The following is a 22,730-nucleotide window of genomic DNA, read 5'->3' as shown; positions in this document are numbered from 1 at the left end:
TTCTACACACTCTGTGGTTCAGACACATTAAGATTTACTTAGTTCCTCAAATAAATTGTGCTCTCTGTTGCCTTGTCTTTGTGTGTGCTCTTTCCTCTGATTGAAAAACAGTATTCCATTTCACTTTTATGGCCTATTGGAGGCCTCTATTATGTTTCAGTTTAACTGTCACTTTCCTGTGGAAGTCTTTCCTGACCTTTTTCTCCTCTGTGTCTCCTACTTTCATTTTTATCATACCACATTGTCTCTTGGCCACCACTGGCAGCTTCTGGGGGAGAAGTGCAGCAAACCTCTGGTTTCAGCTGTCCTCATTGCTTTGCAATTCTATTTCTGAGCCAAGGAAATATTTATCTTGTATTTTGAAACCAACTAGGTCTTTTTGTTTTCTCTTTTTATATGTCATCTGTCACTGTTCTATGTTTAGAACAGAAGCTGAGTACCAAAGCGTCTTGATTTGAAGTCAAAATCTGCATGTTTAATAAGCTGTCCAGGTGATTCTTATGCACATGAAAGTTTTTTAACCTCTGTACTGTTTTTTTTCTATTAAAAAGACTGAAGCTATCTGACATGAACTTATTTAACCTCAGATTCCCTATATTTCTGCATCCTCATTTTCCATTTTTCCTGCCTTTGATGAAATGTCTTCCCATCTTTCCAGAACAAAATCTTCCAGCTCTGCACTTAATTCCATCACCTTTCAAGACTTCTTCTAACTCCTGGCATTAATTAGTTCAGTTTCTACGGTAGCTTGTATCTCTTCTCTTTCCTGACTCTTTGCCTACAATCAAGGCCATCCTAAAACACATTAACACAAAACCTCTCTCCATCTTTTTAGCTGCTCTCATTGTACTTTCTTTCTGACTTTCTTCACTGTAAAGTTTCCTAAATGCTTAGTCTGTAGCAGCAATGTCAAGTTCCTCATCACCTACTTATTTCTCACCTTTTGTAAAATTGTCTTTGTTCTCTTGAATCCCTCATAGCACTTGCTATTCTTTTTTTTTCAGGCTTTTAAAATTATTACTATTAGTTTCAGGTGTACAATACAATGTAATAGTTAGACATTTACACCCCTCACAAAGTGACAACCCCCTTCCCCCAATCTACCAGCCCTCCAACATCGCACATTGCTGCCACAGTTCCACTGACCCCATTCCCTGTGCTGCACTCCAGATCACATGAATACACACACACACACACACACACACACACACACACACTAAACCACAGTCGACACCCATCACTATTCAGCTTCAGCTTCAGGTGTACACCGCAGTAGTCAGGCACCTACACCGTCCATGAAGTGGTCTCCCCAATAAGACAAGTGTCCATCGGATACCCTACAGAATCTTTAGAACACTACTGATTATGCTTCCCAAACTGTCCTTCATATCCCCGTGGCATATTGTGGTTACCAGTTGTGCTTTCTAATCCCCTCAGCTCACCTTATACCCATCCCCCTCCCATCTAACAGTCCTGTTTTTTCCTGTATCTCTGAGGCTGTTGCTGATGAGCTGTTCTTGACTACCTTGTTTCTTCTTAAATATTGTTCCTTAATGTATTAGTTTCCTAATGCTTCTGTAATATAGTACCACAAACTTAGTGGCTTAAAACAGCACAGATTTATTATTTTGCAGCTTTGCAAAGAAGAAGTCCAAAATAGATCTCACTGGGCTGAAATCAAGTAATCAGTAGGACTGCATTCCTTCTGGAGAATCGAGGCGACAGTCCATTTTTTTCACTTTTTCAGCTTCTCAAAGCTGCCCTCGTTCCTTGGCAGGTGGACTCCTTTGATCTTCAAAGCTAGCAGTGTGGCATCTTCAAATCTCTCTCAGAATCTGACACTCTGCCTCCCTCTTCCATTTCTAGACACTTGATTATATTGGACCCAGGACCAAATAATCCAGGATTATCTCCCCATCTCCAAATTAGATGGTTAGCATCTTAATTCCCCTGTGTCATATAAACTAACCTATTTACAGGTTCCCAGGATTAAGACTCTGTCATCTTTCATGAGCCATTATTCTGCCTACCTCATTTGACTTCTTTAAAATATAAACAGCTTTTCAATAATCTCTTCCTATCTTCACTTGCTTCTCTTCCTTCAAGTGAATATATCCCCTCAGTAACTACCGTGTTTCCCTGAAGGTAAGACATAGCTGGACCATCAGCCCTAATGTGTCTTTTGGAGCAAAAATTAATGTAAGACCCGGTCTGATATAAAATTATATAAGACCCGGTCTTACATTAGAATAAGAGCAGGTCTTACATTAATTTTTGCTCCAAAAGACGCATTAGGGCTGATGGTCCAGCTATGTCTTATCTTCGGGGAAACACGGTATCTTTAACATCTTATGTTCTGTTCACTTTATATTCCCTGTCTTACTGATCTTACTCATATTGATGGTTTCAAATATTTTTATGCATAGATGCTATCACTTTCTAAAGATCTACCCTGGATATTCACCTGTTTTCTAGATATTATTAGCTCAAAATGTTATGATGAAACGATCAGCTTTCTCAAAAATATTTTTTCTTTGGTTCACTGACTTTATTAACTTTAGCTCAATAATGAGTCCTTACCATCCCTTTCCTTATCCTTGCTTTTACTTACAGAATAGTCCTTTCATTTACTCTTTCCTCTTCCAGTCCCACCCTCAGGAACTGGAGCTTAGACCATGTCATTACCTCTACTGTTCCTGACCCCATTCTTACCAGAGCCCTGTTCTCCTTTATCGACATTGCCAGGTATCTTTGCCAAAAGTAAAACTCTTATTCCCTTTCCCTATTTAATGATTCACTTGCTCCTCATTGCTACAAAGCAGGGACAGATTCCTGACAATGGCATTCTAACTTTCTTTAATTTTTTTTTTTAAGTTTAAAGGGATGACAATTGTTAGTAGACTTACATAGATTTCAGGTGTACAATTCTGTAATATCTATATATCACATTGTGTGTTCATCATCCAGAGTCAGTTCTGTTTCCATCACCATATATTTGATCCCCCTTACCCTCATCTACCACCCCCCTCTTACCCCCTCCCCACTCTCTGGTAACCACTAAACTATTGTCTGTGTCTATGAGTTTTTGTTTCTGCATTTGTTTGTCTTGTTCTTATGTTGTTTTCAGTTTAATATACCACATATCAGTGAAATCATATGGTTCTCTACTTTTTCTGTCTGACTTATTTCCCTCAGCATAATAATCTCAAGATCCATCCATGTTGTCGCAAATGGTACTATTTCATCTTTTCTTATGGCAGAATAGTATTCCATTGTGTATATATACCACAACTTCTTTATCCAATCATCTATTGAAGGACACTTTAGTTGTTTTCATGTCTTGGCCACTGTAAATAAAGCTGCAGTGAACATCGGAGCACATATATGTTTATGGATAAATGTTTTCAGATTTTTTTGGTAGATACCCAGGAGAGGGATTGCTGGGTCACACAGTAATTCTATTTGTAATTTTTTGAGGAACGTCCATACTGCCTTCCATAGTGGCTGAACCAGTCTGCATTCCCACCAGCAGTGTATGGGGGTTCCTTTTTCTCCATAGCCTCTCCAACACTTATTATTATTTGTCTTGATGATGATAACCCCATTCTAACGGGTGTGAGGTGATATCTCATTGTGGTTTTTGTTTGCATTTCTCTGATGATTAGTGACGTTAAACATTTTTTCGTATGTCTATTGGCTATTTGTATGTCTTCTTTGGAGAAATGTCTCTTCATCCATTTTTCAATTGGATTGTTTGTTTTTTTGTTGTTGAGTTGTATGAATTGCTTATATATTTCGGATATTAGCCCTTTATCAGAGGCGTTGTTTGCAAAAATCTTCTCCCATTCAGTTGGTTGCCTCTTTATTTTGTCGATGGTTTCTTTTGCTGTGCAGAAGCTTTTAAGTTTGATATAGTCCCATTCATTTATTTCAGCTTTTACTTCCCTTGTCTTTGAAGTCAAATTCATAAAATGCTCTTTGAACCCAAGGTCCATATGTTTAGTACCTATGTTTTCTTCTATGCATTTTATTGTTTTAGGTCTTACGATCCATTTTGAGTTAATTTTGGTACACAGTGATAGATAGCAGTCTAGTTTCATTCTGTTGCATTTGGCTTTCCAGTTCTCCCAGCACCATTTGTTGAAGAGACTATCTTTTCCCCATTGTATGTTTTTGGCTTCTTTGTTGAAAATTATCCGTCTGTATTTATGTGGGTTTATTTCTGCATTCTCAATTCTGTTCCACTGGTCTGTGAATCTGTTCTAAGAATGGCTTTCTAACTTTCTAGTTGTATTTTTCACTCCCTTATGAATACCCTCAGCTCATGGGAAACTTTCATTACACATCCATACTTCTTAATTGGCCACCTCCATCCTTTGGCTCATACGTAGTAGGTCCTCTCTCTGGAACAACCTCTGCCATCTTCTCTGCAGGTTGAATCTCTCTACCACATTCTTTGGAGTTCTTTATCAACTACTGTGTCCTCCCGGTTCTCATAATTGAATTGAGATGACATACTGTTAGTCGTCTCTTATTGGGCCTTGTTTTACATTTATCTACTTACCGTAATAGATTACAAATTCATGGAGGTTAGAGATTATGTGTAGATAGTACGTGGTATGTGACCAACTGAAGGCCTTTAGTCAGCAATTCTTTAATAAGCTCATAAATGAATAGTAGGTGCCCAATTTAAGTCTGATTATTTGATATCTATAGAAAGAAAGTTGAAAGTTTTAAAAAATGAATAGCATGTTCATTATTATTTCAAACAAATTATGTTTAAGAAATTACACATTTTTATTAGTTATAATCAGTGAGCTAAATATTCCATGTGTTTAAATTTTAGTCTGATTCAACCATTTTCTATAAAAATACTTTTGATCAAGGCATAGAACAGAGCTTATATTTACCAGTTAGAGCTGAAGGTAAAACAGAAGGATAATTCAGAAATTTCACAACTATTCTTACCAGACATGATCTATACTCTTATACTCTATGGAAAAATAATCACAGAAAGATTCTAGGGATTATATATGCCCACCTCCCGACAAACTGTATATAACAGAAAAATAGCTGCATGTTAATTGGCAGGTCTGAATAAGATAATACATCAACTTTCTTGATTATAATAATAATGTAATAAGTAATATCTCCAATGGTTCATGGTTCATACTAAATTAGAAAACCTGAATTAAGTGAAACAGTATATGGCATGGAGGGCAAGGCTTCCAGAATGATGAACTAAGGACCTCAGTAGACCCTGTCCCCAGCAAAATAAGAATTTAACTGATGAAATTTATTTAAGAAAATAGACACACACACACACACACACACACACACGCCCCAATAATTTTAAGCCCCTGAAATTCTCCTAAAGGCCTATAGCAAATAAAGAGATATTAATTCAAGAAAATCTACTAAATCTTGGTAACAACAGCAAAAGTCAAATAGTGTTTGGGCCACAACTTGCCCCCTTTCCACCACCACTCACCTGTGTATTCCAGAAGCTCTACCTGGGTGGGTGCTCTAATCCGTGTGGATGCAGCCAGGAAGACGGGGGCCAACCTCCTCTCCCAGCTACCACGCTGGGACTATGGTTTCGCCTCAGGAGGGCCATGCTCCCAGTGTTTCTCATTCCTTCCCCTACCCTGTCCATTTGCAGAAGCTGTAATCCAGATGGGAACAACAGAGAGAATTCTCTTCCTTCCCCACCCACAGGCGGGAGCTCTGTTGCAGGTGCAACAGACCAAGCATCGTGGTTATCCAAACACCCCAACTCTAGCTTGCTTGTAGAGCAGAGGTTCCACTCAGGGAGCGATACACTGAGCTGGTTACCAGGCCCTGCCAATCTCCTTCCCCCAGTACCTCCTGGCAGAGCAGAGGCATCACTCTAGGTAAAATGAGATTCTGCCCTCAGCATCACTGGATTGTCCAGAGGAAAGGCAGACCAGAGGATTAAGAGCCCCTCAGCTCTTCCTGAGAGAATGACTTTATTTGCAACTAAGACTAGAGAACTCCATGTCTAAGGTCACTCCATGTCTAAGGTCAAACACGGTCGAAATTTTGGTGGAAAGCGATTAGAAGGAGGTTAGTCTCTCCAAGATTCAAGCAAAACAGCAGAATAGCCAGAGACTTAATAGCGAGAATTAGAGAGACAGTTCAGAAGAGCCCTGCTAGGATCACAGTCAACTCTGAGGTTTGAGAAGAGTAGGCGACACCCACTCAGGAGTAATCAGAGTAGGATGTGTGACAGACTTGAAAGCATTCCTCAAGCCACACACAGACCTGTCAACACAGGCAGAAGCTTCACTGGCACAAAGAGCTTAAACACAACTTCTGACCAAACATTGGATAATTAAGCTACTTTGACCCAGGGATGACTTCTAGGGGGCCAGGCTTACAAATAATAGCACAGTCATTACTGGCAGTTAGAAATTACGTGCAGCGAGAGCAGCCTGTAAGCCACATACATATCCAACAGTAAAGGGTAAAGCTCTAACTGGCGAAGGGGCCGTAAACAGAACACTTGACCAATAAATATGTTGTGCAGTCTACAGAAACATACTTTAGAATAGAAAATATAGATAGGTTGAAGACTAAAAGATGGAAAAAGATATGCAAATGACCACCAGCCAGAATGGCTAAATTATTATCAGACAAAATAGACTTTAAATAAAAAATGTTTCTAGAGATGGGGCCATTTCATAATGAGAAAAGAATTAATCCATCAGAGTTTTATAATGGTTATTAAAATATATATACCCTAACAACAGATCCTCAAATATATGAAGCAAAACTTACAGAATTGAAGGGAGAAAGAGACAAATTATAATGGTGGAGCATTCAATAACCCACTTTCATTAATGGATAAAATTAATTACGACAACTAGGAAGGAGATCAACAAGGAAACAGAACAATGAATAACACTATAAACTAATTATATCTCTCAGAAATATAAAGAATACTCTACCCAACCCCAGCAGAATATACACATTTTTCAATGCACACAGAACATTATCCAGATAGACCATATGCTAGATCATAAAACAAGCTCAATAAATTTAGAAGGATTGAAATCACACAAAGGATTGCTCCAACCAACCACATGGAATTAAATGAACAGAAGGAAGTTTGAAAAATTCATAAATATGTGGAAATTAACTAACAGACTCCTAAATAACCAATTGTTATTGGTTATAAAGAAGAATCACAGGGAAACTAGAAAATAATTTGAGATGAATGAAAACAAACACAAAACATGCAAAATTTGTGCAGTTCATTTAAAGCAGTCCTTAGAGGGAAATCTATAGCAATAAACATCTATATTAAAAAGAAAAATCTCAAGTCAGTAACCTGATTTTCCACTTTAAGAAATAAAAGAATGATAAACTCAAATCAAAGCAAGCAGAAGGAAGACAACAATTAATACTAGGGTGGAAATAAGTAAAGTCGAGCTTAGAAAACAACAGAGAATGTCAACAAAACCAACAGTTGGTTGTTTGAAAAGATCAACAAAATCAATAATCCTTTAGCCTGAACAACCAAAAAGAGGGAAGACTCAAGTTATTAATAAAAAATGAAAGAAGGGCCATCAATACTGACATATAGAAGTGATTATAAAGTAATATTATGAACAACTCTGTGCCACTAAATTAGATAACTTAAACAAAAAGTACAAATTCCTAGAAAGACTACCAAAACTGACTCTGGAGGAAATAGAAATCTGAGTTGATTATAACAATACATTATACACATGATATAAGTAAAAAGATTGAATTAGTAATTTAAAAATTTTCCACAAAGAAAGAAAATCCCAGGCCCAGCTGGCTTCAATGGGAAAGTCTACCAAACATTCAAAGATAAATTAATACCAATCTGTCATAAACGCTTCCCCAAAATAGAGGAGGCAGGAATGCTTCCCAACTCATTCTCTGAGGACAGTATCACCGTGATATCAAAACCAGGCAAAGAAAATAGCAGAAAAGAAAACTATAAATTAATACCTCTTATGAATGTAGATGTGAATATCCTCAATAAAATATCAGCACACCAATTCCAGCCACATACAAAGAGGATCATGCATCATTATCAGTTAAGACTTATTCCAGGAATACAAGGTTTGTTCAGTGTCTGCAAATCAAGTAATGTAATAATATATAAGAATAAAGGACAAAACCCATGCAATCATCTCATTAGATGCAGAAAAAACATTTGAAAATAATCTGACACCCTTTCATAATAGAAATGATCAACACATTAGGAATAGAAAGGCACATCCTCAACCTAATAGGGCATGTATGAAAAGCTACAGCTAACATCATACTTACTGGCAAAAGAGTGAATGCTTCCTCTAAGATCAAGAACAAAACAAATGTTCACTCTCAAAATTTCTGTTCAACATTGTTCTAGAGATTCTAATTAGGGTAATTAGGCAAGAAAAGGAAATTAAAAGTATCCGGTTTAGAAAGGAAGAAGTAAAATTACCTACTTGCAGATGACATGCCTTTAGAGGATAAGGGATTAACTAAAGTGATTAAGGTATCCACTAAAAAGTGAAGATGGTATCCTCTAAAAAGCTATTCAATCCACTAAATGAGTTTAGCCAGGTTGCTGGTATGCAATATCAATATATAAAAATGAATTCTATTTCCATACACTAGCAGTGAACATTCTGAAAATGAAACTAAGAAAATAATTTCATTTACAGTAGGATCAAAAACAATAACATGCTTAGGAATATTTAACAAAGGAAGTGAAGGAATTTTACACTTAAAGCTACAAAACCTTGTTGAAAGAAGATCTAAATAAATGGAAAGACATCCCATGTTCTAGACCAGAAAACTTAATATTAAGCTGGCAGTACTTACCAAATTGATCTATAGATGCGACACAATCCTTGTCAAAATCTCAACTTGGTGTTTTTTTTTGCAGAAATTGACAATCAAATCCTAAGGTTAATGTGGAAATTCATATACAAATCGTATATCAGATATAGAACTCTTACAACTCACTTATAAAAAGACAAATAACTCAGTTACAAATTGGGCAAAGTAATGACTAGGTATTCCCTAAAGAAGATATATAAAAGGCCAATAAGCTCATGAAAATGTGCTCAACATCATTAGTTATTAAAGAAACGCAAACCAAAACTACAGTTTGATACCACTTCACACCATTATTTTAAATAAAAAAGAATATGTGTTGGCAAGGATGTGGAGAAATGGAAATCTCCGTACATTGCTAGTGAGAATGTAAAATATTACAGATGCTTTGGATAACAATTTGGCATTCCTTAAGAAATTAAACACAGAGTTACTATATGACTCAGCAGTTTCACTTCTAGGAATATATTTGCCCAAGTGAGATGAAAACGTATGTCCACACAAAAGTAGTACACAAATGTTCATAACAGCTTTATTCCTAATAGCCCCCAAATGGGAACAACTCACATATGCATCAAATGATGAGTGGATAAATAAAATGCGGTACATCCATACAGTGGAATATTATTCAGCAATTAAAAGAAGTGAAGTACTGATAGATGTCACAATATGGATGGACCTTCAAAACATTAGGCTAAGTGAATGAAGCCAGTCATGAAAGATCATATGTTTTATGACTCCATTTATATGAAATGTTTAGGACAGACAAGTCTATAAAGAGAGATTAGTTATTATTAGTTATAGATCTATTATTTATAGATTAATGACTGTCTAAGGCTTGGAGGGAGGTAGGGAGAGTAACTGATAATGGGATGGAATTACGGAGGGATGAAAATGTTCTCAGATTAGATTGTAATGATAGTTCCACAACCCTGTAAACATACTGAAAACCACTGAATTTTATAGTTTAAGTAGGCAAATTGTATTCCCACACAATTATTATATTTAAATAAAGTTGTTTATAAATATACAATGAAATTCTGAGTACGATTGGTACACACCATGCTTTCAAAATGTGAAAAGGGGAAAGAAAACATTAATTTTCCATTACAACTTGTTTTATCATTTTGATAATGCCATTATCCTTATAAAAGCTTGAAATAGTTAGCAATTTATTGCATTTAAAATTCAGTCACACATTTTTTTCTAATTTCTAACAGTGTATTAATGAATTGAAATTCAATGTAAAACAGAAATATACTTTTTTATACCAAAAAAATTATACAGAGTGGGCCAAACACATATAGTTCCTTGGCATGGATGGAAAGAAAATATTGTAAAAACACTTTTTTTAAAACAAAATTTCTTGTTTAATTTGTTCTAAGTTTTCTGTAACATAATTGTTACATGGACTGCTTTTATGTATGACATGTACATATTGGAATTGACAGAATCTCTGGAGCAATGTTCTTAGAATTCAGTGATATCTGAGATCACACTTAGCACTACTTACCAAATTATTCATTATATTCTGCTTAGAGTAAGATTTACAGTAAATGTTGTAAATGTTGGTTGACAAATATGAGGTTATGTGGTTTTGGCAGTCAAAAATCTGTCAGATGGTTTTGCTTAGATCTAGTTTTCTTTTTCAAAAAACCTGTGTTCAGCCTCTTCAAGTTACCTAACACTTTCCAGTCCTTTTATTTCTTTACCCTTCCATGACACACTTAAAAGCCCCCTCCTTTTTGACAGTGTTCTCCCTTAGCCTCCATTCATCATACTCCTCTTATCTCCCTGATCTTTTTTTCCCAGCCTCCTATACTGGCTTTTCTTCCTTGGACTCTCCATTAGATGGGTGGCACTTCTCAGAGTTCCCACCTTAAGTTCAGCTCTTCTCATTTTCATGTCTTCTTTGGAGATCTCATCTATTGTTACAACTTCAAAATGCAATTCATGGAGTTGGTGATAAACCACAAATGTATATCTTCACACCTTATGTCTTTTCTGAGTTTCAATTTTTTAGCTGTGTAGTTAGAATTTCTGCCTATTTCTCTCAAACATCTCAAGTTCAAAATGTCCCAAACTCAACTTACCCTCCGAATGTGTTCTACCCTCTGTGTCCCATTCTCTGTTAATATCACTATCATCACCTCCCTTGTCGATCAAGCTAGAAGTCTGAGATATTTATCCAGTGGCCAAGTCATGTTGATCTCTCCCTGCAGATATCAATTGAATATTTGTTCTCTTCTTCATCATAAAGCCTGTTTCAAGCTCTCGTCATTTATCATTGGACTGTTTCTTATCTATCCACATTAAACACAAGGAATGTCTTTCTGAAATATTGATTGGCATGTCTAATGCTCCTGTTTCACTTAAACTCCTTCACAGACATCATTAATCACCTCAGAATAAAAACCAAAGTCCTCAGGGAGGCTCTCCAGGACTCGGCATATGGCTAACCAATTAAGTTTATGTTCTATCAGTTTTCTAACCGTTTTGGTATACTTTGCATTCTTCAACTGTGCCATATTTTCAGATGCGTTCACCCATGCTATTTTTTGCTGTATTTGTTTGTTCATTTATTTATTTTATTTATTTTTTATTAGTCTAAAGCTAACTGCATTCCACTTGCCACCGTAATTGGTTCAAGACTCTGGGCCCATGACAATCAGCACATTGTCCTAGCTGGAGAAGTCCTTCAAAAACTGGCATGTGACTCAATTCAGGACCTTAAAAAGGGGAGATTTGCTTGGTGCTCCTTGGAAAAAAGTTTTCTCCCTCTTAGGAGAGAACCACAGGAAGAGACACCCTCTCTCCTGCTAGATGTTCCAGTCAGAGGTCTAACCTAGAACTGCTGCAGCCATTTTGCCTCCATCAGGGAAGGCAGCCTAAGGAAATCAAAGTATAGAGGAGGGCATCGCTGAGCATATCTCATAGAAAGTGAGCAAGAGACTGGCTTAAATCAATCCTGAAGTCCATCACCCTCTGGACTTCCAGATATGCAAGCTATTACATTTCTGATTTACGTCAGTTTGGATCAGTTTTTCAGATATTTGCAGATCAAAACCTCCAAACTGATACATAAACTTGTTAAACATTTTTCAAGGGGAGGTGGGTGGAGGCGCATTAGGTGTGTAGAGCATGAATGAAAACAATTTCCATTGTTAAGACTGCTTTTTCCCCTGAATAGATTTGGATGCACTTGTTACACCCAGGCAATACACACTTTGTATTTGAGCAGATAATACTTCCAAATCTTATTATGACATATGGTCTTGAAGAACTAATACTACAAAAGAGCTAAATGCATACATCCTTCCGAACATAAATGTTAATACTAAATTTAAATTTAAATTGATGGATAAATATTGGGCATGACTACACTGAAATGCAGTAAAAAAAGAAAAAAAGCACCAAACGTTTTAATTTTTAAAATCTGGGGCTAAGTCTAGCCCAAAAATAAATGGAAAACATTCTTAGTTTTCATATAGAATTCTTAAATACTTTACTGAGAGCTTTTTACATATAATTATTTTGAAGCTAAACTTTTCAAGTTTCTGTTTAATTCTGAGGAGAATTGTGAAACATGGAGCTTTTATACAATAAAATATTTAATGCAAAAACCACAAATTTAATATCATTCCATGTGTTCTTCTATGTTCCAGATTTCTTTCTTTAAAAAAGAAAAATATCAAACGTCTTTCAATTTTGTACTCTTTTTGTTGTCGGGAAGGGTATTTGGAAGTAGAGCACAAAGAAGTTCTTTATTATGGAAGGAAATGCCTGGAAATAAGAGTTAATGCCTAAATGAAAGACTTAAGTTCCTAATTTTTAAGAGTTTGGATCAATTCTGGGTCCCATAAGTGCTTTGATTGTTGGTATAACTTTAGATGTAAGAGGATCAGAAGGCAAGTTGTTAAAAGGTCCTTCACTTTTGTACTTCTTGTGCTGTACTTTGCTTTCTCTCTCTCTCTTTTTTTTTCTGTCTCTTCCTTATCCAGAAGTGATTGATCGATTTATTTGATGATCACAGTCCAGCTGTTGTAGTTTCCTTTCTCTTCTGAACCCACGTTCAGTTTTATTACAATGCACTGCGCTTAGATAGCTACACAAGATGCAACAGGTCCTAATTTTGCACATATGGTTTCATTTTGTTGGATTAAATCTGATGGTAACTCACCACATTATATATTCACTCCTCATGTAGTCAATTCATGTTAGAATTCTGATCTCTCTTGGGGAATTGGTAGATTTTGATTTGTACAACTGTGCCTTCAGCGGCTAACTGTTAAGCCTCAAATGAAGATATTATTTCAGAGAATGTCTGAATCTGGCAACATTTTTTATATGAATATTCCAAGAAGACACACAAGCATATAGTTATTTCATGGTACAGCTCATAGGCAAGAGTAACTTGTCAGAATAAATGGAAAATAAAAGAATGAATAGATCAACAGAGGAATTCAAGAAAGCATTGCCAACTATTTTTTTAATTGTGAGGGTTAAGTTTTTTTTCTTGTATTTACCATATCATTTTCCCTGTGTTTTTTTTAAAATTGATACATTTATAAAAAATAAATGCAGCTAAAAAGAAACTAAATGCTCAGATTCACATTTCAGTAATTAATCTGTTTGAGGTTTTTATAATTGGTGCCTGTATTCACTGGTCTTTGCTGGGGACAGCCAACTTCCAGCATCCACTGCTGGATTTTCCTCACAATGGTTCATTTCCTTTCAAATGTATTAGCAATTAGCTCCCAGTGTACCTAATTGTAGCTTTGTTTGACTTTCCACCTCCTCTCTCTGTTTATTGAACTAGAAGAAAAGTACATTACAGCTTATATAAATGGCCAGCTTTCCTGCTTTAGGGAAAGTATAAAAGAAAGCAGACCTTTCATTAATGTGCAAGGGAATAGACTAGTCCCAGCATTGAGTAAGCTGAATGAATAAGTGCCGGGAGGTACAATAGGAAAACTGGACACCTCCCAAAGCCTCCCAGGTTTGCCCTGTGCCATGTTTCTGTATTATTTTAGATTTGAAGTTAATTCCCAGAATGTCAAATATACCCGTATTCAGATGTAAGTACAAAAACATTTCCTGAAGCCAAAGAGAAAAAAATAAAGCATTTGCCACCTTCCATTGGTTCAAATAATGTGTGAAAATTATTTTTAAATGTAGCTATTCCATATTTTAAAATATAATCCCTATAGGTGTTTTTTTAAAGGTTGTAGTAGGATAATTCCTAATTGATGTAGAGTGGAAACTGAAACAATGACATCTTTACTTATTTCCAATTTAAATTGCGTTTGGGGAGGGGGGGAGGATATAGAGTTTTGCTTTAGTTGGCCTTGTTTTCCTGCCATGGGAGTTGACTTTCATCTGAGTTCCCATAGATATGTGTGAGAAATTCTTTAGGGCCTGAAACAAGAGTATCTCGAGGGTTATGTGATCTGACCTAATCAACCATGAGTGTTCTCATACTTTTTTTTTTAATCCCTTTTAAAAGCTATTTACTGAAGGCCTATCTCAATCGTCTTCTCCTTCTTCCCTTGATTAGACATCGATGAGTGCAGCGTCATTCCTGGGATATGTGAAACTGGCGAATGTTCCAACACCGTGGGAAGCTATTTTTGCATTTGTCCACGTGGATATGTAACCTCAACAGATGGCTCTCGGTGCATCGGTAAGCCTTGTATTTTTGAAGGCACAATACACTGCTTCTTTATAATGACAGAACAGCCCAAACAGGTATGAAGATGGCAACGATTATAAAACTATTGGGAAGATGGCTGAAAGAGTTGTTTAAAATAAATGGCCCCACTATTGAGGGACTCATAGACGAGGTGCTCTTTGCAAAGACTTCAGTTTCAGAAGCCATCTGGGTTTGTTTTATGTTGTCAGAGTCATTTGGGAAATGAAGAAAGACTTCCTAAAGACATTGCTCTTACCCAGCGTAGAGATACAAAGACAAGAGAAAGATTTCCAAAAATCTGCTTTAGAGACAGACTGTAGCCATTAAAGGTTGTTTTATTGCTCTGAATCATGAATGTAGTCACTGTTTTGTTTATTTAGACTTTGTTTATTCTAGTGAAAATAGTCATTACAGAAAAGAAATTCACACCTTTAACTTTGTTCTTTAAGCATATTCAAATTAACGCCAAATATATTTGTATGTTCTCCTTCATTTAGAAAGATGGAACAGTGCTTTCCGATCATGGGTAGGTCATCCATTATTAAGCAAGCCTTAGACTTTAGGGTACTAAAGAGTCATGGGATATGGGAATTTGAAGAATTAAACCAGCACCCCAAAATGGAGTTGCTTTGTTCACTAGAGGATGGTCACCCGGATGGTGACAGTCTCCCTTTCCCACTGGAAATGTATATCAGCAACTAACTGCCAGGCCTCTGTAGATCTTGAGGATGGTGCCCAAGTGATCTGGGTTGATGAGATGGAAATACAGAGTCAGGGATGGAAGCTAGAAGTCCTGTCCCACACACAAAAGGTCTGTGGCCTGAATCCGTTTGATAAAATGTACCGATATACCAGACACTCCTAGTTTTGGCCATCTGCCCCGAAACAAAAGTGATGTAGATACTGCCTTTAGCATCACAAATAGTAGTGGAAGAGTACAATAGCAGTAATAAAAGAAACAGTGGGAGTGAGAGTAAAAATAACAACGACAGCTTATGAAACACGAACTGGGTGTCTACATTGCCTCATTATCTCAGAGCTTTGGGGCCTTGGGCAAGCTGCTGACTTCTCTGTACTTCAGTTTCTCCTAGTAAATGTTCAATAAAATATTCCTTATGATTAGTATTCTTCTTATTATTATCATTATTATTATTGTTAGCAGGAGGAGAATATGCCTGCACTGGACCCATATATTATGCTTTATAATCCTTAAAATAGCCCTGACTGATAGGAACAATTATTCACATTTATAGATGAAGGAACTGAAGTGTAGAGAGGTAAGGTGACGTTCACATTGTTACAGGGCCAATAAATGGAGCTAGGATTTGAATCCAGGTCTCTCTGACTCCTGCCTGTTACTCCTGTTACGATGACCCTCCACTGCCTCCTTGAGGTGGCACAGACCCTCTCCCTAGGGAGCAAGGTCTCCAGGGAGTGGTTTTTCTGCCATCATGCTGACAGTCTGCTTGGAGAAGCAGCGTGCCCATTGGGAGCCTCCCTTTCCCATCTGAGAACGATGAGATTTGAATGACAATTGTTTGTCCTTTGTGAATGAATCAGAGTTTCTTCCTTACATCAGGTAAAACATTTTTAGTGAAACGTTAAGTCTGTAAAACTGAGCAAATTAACTATTGTTAGGGTCAGTGTTGCCAATTGGCTCACTGCATAATAAGTCTGATTCATTTAACATAATTTAAAAGCTATGAGAATTGAAAATTAGTAGAACTACTTACAGTTGGCTTAATTTTCTTGAACTGTACAGGAAAATACTGTGTGTGTATGTGTGTATATATACACACATACACACACACAGACACAATCACCACCTTGAAAGAGGCATGGACTCAACTCTGCAGGAGAAATGCCAATTTAGGAGTCATCGCTGAACATCATTGGTTAGATGTCATGGCTTCAGGAAGTTTATATTCTAGAAAATGGCTAGAAGAAATGTGGCTAGAGAAATAAATGAGGTTATTACCCTGAAGTTCTGGAAATGTCAAATAAGGTGTATGTGTTTTATTTGATAAGCAGTGTGGAGTAACTGCAGGCCTTTGAGAATGAATTAGAACACGGGTGGGGCGTCTAAGAAGAAGAGAGGCAAACTAGTTAGAAGGCAGATTTTTCCACAACAGATGTTACTGCTTTATATCATATTTCTAAATTATTTCTTTCTATTTGATTTCCTAAATTGCTAAATCGTCTTTAGTAAAACAAAACTTGTGGTTTATTTATTTAATTATTTATTTATTTTTGCATTGAAAAGCGGTCATACTCTTCATCACATTCAGATAGTCAAGATCAAGACTCCTAATGATTTACTGAGGTTGATTTTCTTCAATGTCAGATATTTGGTTTCCATTAAATCATAATAAACTCTCTATATCTCTTGCTTCTCTATGTAAAGTCCTAAGTCTTTTCCTGGGTATTGAAAGTCCTTTAGAACCCAGCCCAGACTGTATTCAGGACTCATCTCTAACCACTGGCCGCCTGACACTGCTCTCCCATTTCTCTCACTGCCATACATGAGCTCAGTTCCAGACCTCTGTCCACAGTATCCCCTCTACCTGAAGCATCTTGATACCCCCAATATGCTCGTTTAAACTCAACACATCCTTTAAGTCCCAAATTAGACACCACAGTTCTTTATAGCGATTTCTACCCAACCCACGTTTTCTTGTTGGACAAGATTTATCAGCCCCTCCCATAATATTTCTTATTTCCTTCATTTCTGGGCTTATATTGTCACAGGTACTTGTGGCTTACGTGTTGACCAGACTCTGAGTTCCATCAGGTCCTGCCTTATGCAGCTTTATGTCTGTGTAGTGCCTTGTATACAAGTTTGGGTCCTGTAAATCTTTTCTGAAATGAGTAGGCCAACCTGTTGGTTAATAACTGCTTTGCATTGTTTGGCGTCTTGCTGACCATGAGGTGGTGGCACTGAGTGGTGATCGGGGATGCTCAGAGGCAACAGAGCACCTGCTGGAGCGCCTGAGAATGAGGAACGATGAGTCCTCTGCTAAGCGTCAGTCCCCATTCATTTCATTATCAACGTCTTGACCCAGGAACAGAGGAAAACCCCAAAGGACGGAGAATGACTCTTGGAAATTATGAAACCAATGTTAAAATTAAGTGCGCAGCTTAAAATTATTTTGAATAACTGTGTTACATTTGGAATAAGTATGTGTTTTCCATATGGGAGAACAAAATAAATCTAACATGTTAATGTGTAAGAGATCTTTGACTTTGATTTTTAAAAATCTGAGTCTGTATTTTCTTAGATTGAATTTATTTATGATTAAATTATATATGCCATGGATATTTCCAGGCTATTTATTTTGTAACCACACATATGCTCATAATAATGAGTTGGACAAACTCAAAACTTTCTTGAGTATGAAACTGCATGTTATCCGCAGCTTTATTCTAAGAACGGCATATGCTGAATGCTGCCCTAATTCTTTATTCTAGTTAACGAAAATATCCTTCATCTGTACTACACTATAAAGCATCAATAAACTTCCTTTTTCTTTCATGTGTAGGAAACAGTTTCATATGGCAGGAGAGTCTAGCTGGGCACTTTATTTATAAAAGAAGATAGTTTTTCCATTTCAGCTGATGCTAAATATAAAAGTCAAATTCCTAATTTAATTTTATCTAGTGTGTCCCATCAAGATTTTTAAATATCCAGGAAAGAGCTTTATTTTTTAACAGAGTACTAACATATGTCAGTTCTAAAAAAAAGTGGAACATACCTAATTATCTTTTTTAGAAGCATTTTTAATAGCACAACTTAATGGCCTTTATGTCAGTTTGGAATTCAGTGTCATTGTAATATACATTGCATTATTAATACCTAGTGTTCACATTGTAATATACCGTGTTTCCCCGAAAATAAGACCTAGCCGGACAATCAGCTCTAATGCGTCTTTTGGAGCAAAAATTAATATAAGACCCAGTCTTATTTTACTATAATATAAGACCAGGTATAATATAATATGATATAATATAATATAATATAATACCGGGTACAATACAATACAACACAACACAACACAATACAATACGGGTCTTACATTTTTGCTCCAAAAGACGCATTAGAGTTGATTGTCCAGCTAGCTCTTGTTTTCGGGAAACACGGCAGGCGAGAAGAGTGACTAGCAGCCAGCGATGAGTAAATAATGAATTGACAAGCGAATTCTGTATGCAAGATAATGTCCCCACTACCATTGTGAGCATAGAGCGCTAGCAGGGACCCTAAGCAGTGGGATGGAAAGCGCTAATCAGCAGCAAGTGAAGTTCAAAGAACGAGAGGAAGCACTTAGAAATCCTTACCGTAATGTGACCTTGCCACAACATCGCAGGACACTTCCTTGAGCTTTACAAAAGTTTCAGTGCACAATATTGCCTTGGAGTATTCTTGAGAAAAGAAAACCTGAAAACATAATATAAAAAGTAGTAACAGAAGAGAAAGTTTGAGGCAGTGGGTGATTCATTGCAAAATAATTTTTTAGGCAGTAAATGCCGTAAGTCACAAAGAAAGGCCTCATTATTGTAGTGAAAATTGTCAAGGAAATGATGTCGACCATGAAAAATGGGTGGGAGCTCCCCAGAGGAATAAGGGTGCGCTAAGCAAGGAGAAAGGTGTGAGTAAGACTGCAGGTGCTGAGAGTATCTGAAGGGTCTCAGAATGGTGAGAAGAGCGTGTCTAGGAAAGAGAGCTGGGATAAAATGAGAAAGATGGTTGAGATTAAGATCCAAATAAACAACCTAACAGATTTAAGATTTAACCTTAAATCTTAAAGAACTGGAAAAAGAAGAACAAATGAAACCCAAAGTCAGCAGAAGGAAGGATATAGTAAAACTTAGAGCAGAACTAAATGAAATAGAGAACAAAAAGACAATAAAAAACTTAACATAACAAAGAGCTGGTTCTTTGAAAAGATTAATAAAATTCAGTCCCTGGCTAGACTCACTAAAGAGAAAAGAGGAAATACACAAATAGGCAAAATCAGAGATAAAAGTGGAGAAGTTAGGATGGATACCACAGAAATACAAAGGATCATATGCAAATACTCTGAAGGTCTATATGCCACCAAATTCAATACCCGAGAAGAAATGGACAAGTTCTTAGAAATATATAACAAACAAAAAAAGATTCTGTTGCTGAGGTTCTTAACTGCCATGCTAAAGACCGTGTTTCAGGTTGATCCTGAGAGCAGTGAGAGCCCATCAAGATTTTAGAGCAGGACAGAGACAAAAATCAATGGGGAAAAATGTTTAAGGAAATGAGGAAGGTCTTGATACAATGATATAGAAGGATGATCAAGGTATGCTGTTATGCAGCATTTTATGTGATATGCATGTGCATATTTGCAACAAAACATTTAAAGGACAACCCAAAACTCCTAAAGATGTTTAACTGATGTGGGATAGGGAAGACGGACGAAACAGTATACCGAATAGTGTTTTAGTTTTAACTTCAGAATCATATTAAAGGAACAGGGGTAGTAGTTTTAATTAAGAAAGAATGTTCTAGAAAGAGAAGGTTAGACAGTGTGGAAGAAACACTTCAGTATTTTAAAGGAGGAAGTAAACCTAAGAGCCACAGTGGTTCCCTTTCTTTCATTGTTCCTAGTTCTAGTTAGTCTTGTATAATGCAAACATAAAGGCAACATGAAGGTATTTCAGGGATAGCAAGAATCTGCAGAGTTAATCAAGGGGAACCCAGGTTGGCGCCAGCCCATCAAAGAAGCGGGTACAGGCCTCCAGGATCAGGGGATGACACCTGAGACAGTGGTTGCTATTGACCAAACACCTATTATCACTAGTATTCTGACCTGAGCTTACCTCATCGGTGTTTTCTGACTGAACCCTTCATTTTTAATAAGCAAAATCTCGTTCAACAGGAGGCATATTTATTTCAAGGTACAACCCCCAAATTTGACCAAGTTTTCATCACATTGTGTAATTAACCATTCTCTTAAATCAAGTTTAGACGAAATGTCAAGCCATGAAACAAACTCTGATAATAGTACCATTATTTGGCTTCAAGATAGATTTATATTTTAATCAGAGGAGATGGATTGCTTCCTCTTTTTCAGTGTGGCTTTAAATAACACTTCATGTAAACTTTGTTCTGGGACTGTAGTGAGGGTGACAGGAGATTATTAGAGGAATAGACTTGTTTTCATTTCTATGCCATATCAGTCCTACAGTTAAACATACACCAAGCATTAGAAGGACTTGTCCTAATGATGTAATAAATATGCTTCATCTGCCTTTGCCCGTGATAGTAGTTCTCTGTGTCAAGGGATGGTGTGCCTAGACAACTTAGTTCTATAGGATGTTCTTCTTTTATTTCAGATATTCTTCCATATGATGCATTTTCCTTTCCTTTTTTTAAAGTTTATTGGGGTGACAATGGTTAGTAAAGTTACATAGGTTTCGGGTGTACAGTTCTGCAGTACATCATCTATCATATTGTGTGTTCACCACCCAGAGTCAGTTCTCCTTCCATCACCATATATTTCATCCCATTTACCCTCTTCTACCATCCCCTTCCCCCCTTCCCCTCTGGTAACCACTAAACTATTGTCTATGAGTTTTTGTTTCTTTATTTGTTTGTCTTGTTCTTTTGTTGCTTTCAGTTTTACATCCCACATTATCAGTGAGATTATTATGCTAAGCAAAATAAGTCAGACAGAAAAAGGTGAGAAAAAGGCGAGAACCATATGATGCCTTTCAACACAGTACTTTCTAAGGACCAGACAGTTTCAGACATGCAAAACAAATACCTAACTCCTAGCCACTGTTTCGCTTTTGAAATATATTTTGGGGGACACCTTAACTATGAGACATCACATTACACTCATCTATATCTCATCCTGGTATGTTTTTGACTCATAGGATTGGAGGTAAATAGTTTGACTCCCCGATGGTGTTAAAAGAGACTGTGGAGTTTATGAAAAAAGTTATGATTTACTTTCCAATCCTCTCTTTCTGCCCCTCCACCCTCTCACCAGTGATATGGTTTCCTTCAGTACATATTATAAGACTGTCCAGAAGTTTCCACACTGTATAATTCAAAGACCCCTCTTTAACATCAAAAATGTTTTCCGATCCATGCATGTTGGTAATTGAATAGCTTAGAGAAAAGACACAGTGAAAAAGCTACTGGGTATTAAGTAATAATTTAAAATGAATTTCTATTTTATTAGTCACAGTGGGGTCTCCGTAAGTGGGAATCATGTAGTGCCTACATATCTAAGGTGTTTTTCACTTGCACTGCAAGGTACAGTGTAAGGAGAGATTTGTGGACCCCTCCCAGCATCATGGCAGATTCCCAAATATACTTAGATTCCTGATGAGCACCGTCTCGTGTGTATACATATTCCCTGATTTCCAGTGTGCTGTTGTGTTTGATCCACGAGTTGTTTAGAAGTGTAAGGGGTTTCTCTGGTTTGCAAATCTTCCATGTGGGCTTGAAAAAGATGTGTTTTCTCCAAATGTTGCATAGATATACCCATTAGATCAAACTTGTTAACTATACTGTTTAAGTTTTCTCAGTGTCTACTGAATTTTGTCTACCATAAATATCAGTTTCTGAAAGAGTTGTATAAATATCCCACTATGACAGTAGATTTCTCAGTTTCTCTATGTGGTGCTTTAAGTTTTTATTTTATGTATTTTGATGCTATAAGGTGATGAATGTTTTAAAATATTTTCCTGGTAAATTGAACCTTTTTTTCAATAGGTATAGACTGTCTCAAGTTCTTTTTCTTCATGGTCTATTTCTGAATATTTTCTTTCAGTCTATTTTACATATTATTTTGCATCACATTTTGTGAGTGTGAGTGGAAGATTTAAATATATGCCTGTTGTATAGCTTTCCTCTCAATTTTCCGCTTCCTTATGTTTTAAATCTCTCTTTTAAACAGTCTAAATCTAAATTGTTTTTACACAGAATGAAATCTTTGTCTTTTAAATTGAGACTTAAATTTATTTGTATTTACTATAGTCATTGATATATTTGTTTTTATTTCTATTATTTCTTTGTGCTTCCTACTTGCTTTTTTTCATTTTTGTTACTTTTTTCTCCTTTCTTGCTTTCAGGTTTCCTTCCTCCACCATACTCCATTCTTTTTTCCTCTATTGT

General features: G+C 36.6%; 1 protein-coding gene across 1 annotated transcript in view; it reads left to right on the top strand.

The window, feature by feature from the left end:
• The window catches only part of FBN2 (fibrillin 2), a 266,506-nt gene that overhangs the window by 120,303 nt on the left and 123,473 nt on the right, over positions 1-22,730 (top strand). The window contains exon 8 of the mRNA XM_019732405.3: positions 14,441-14,566. Within this exon, the coding sequence (XP_019587964.1) occupies positions 14,441-14,566 (126 nt within the window). The remainder of the gene's footprint in view (positions 1-14,440; positions 14,567-22,730) is intronic.

The sequence above is a fragment of the Rhinolophus sinicus genome, chromosome 3, assembly GCF_057876585.1.
Source record: "Rhinolophus sinicus isolate RSI-liver-muscle chromosome 3, RSI-T2T, whole genome shotgun sequence".
In the NCBI taxonomy this organism is placed as follows: Eukaryota; Metazoa; Chordata; class Mammalia; order Chiroptera; family Rhinolophidae; genus Rhinolophus; species Rhinolophus sinicus.
The sequence above is the reverse complement of the archived record's forward strand: the minus strand, read 5'-3'. Positions and strand labels throughout refer to the sequence as shown.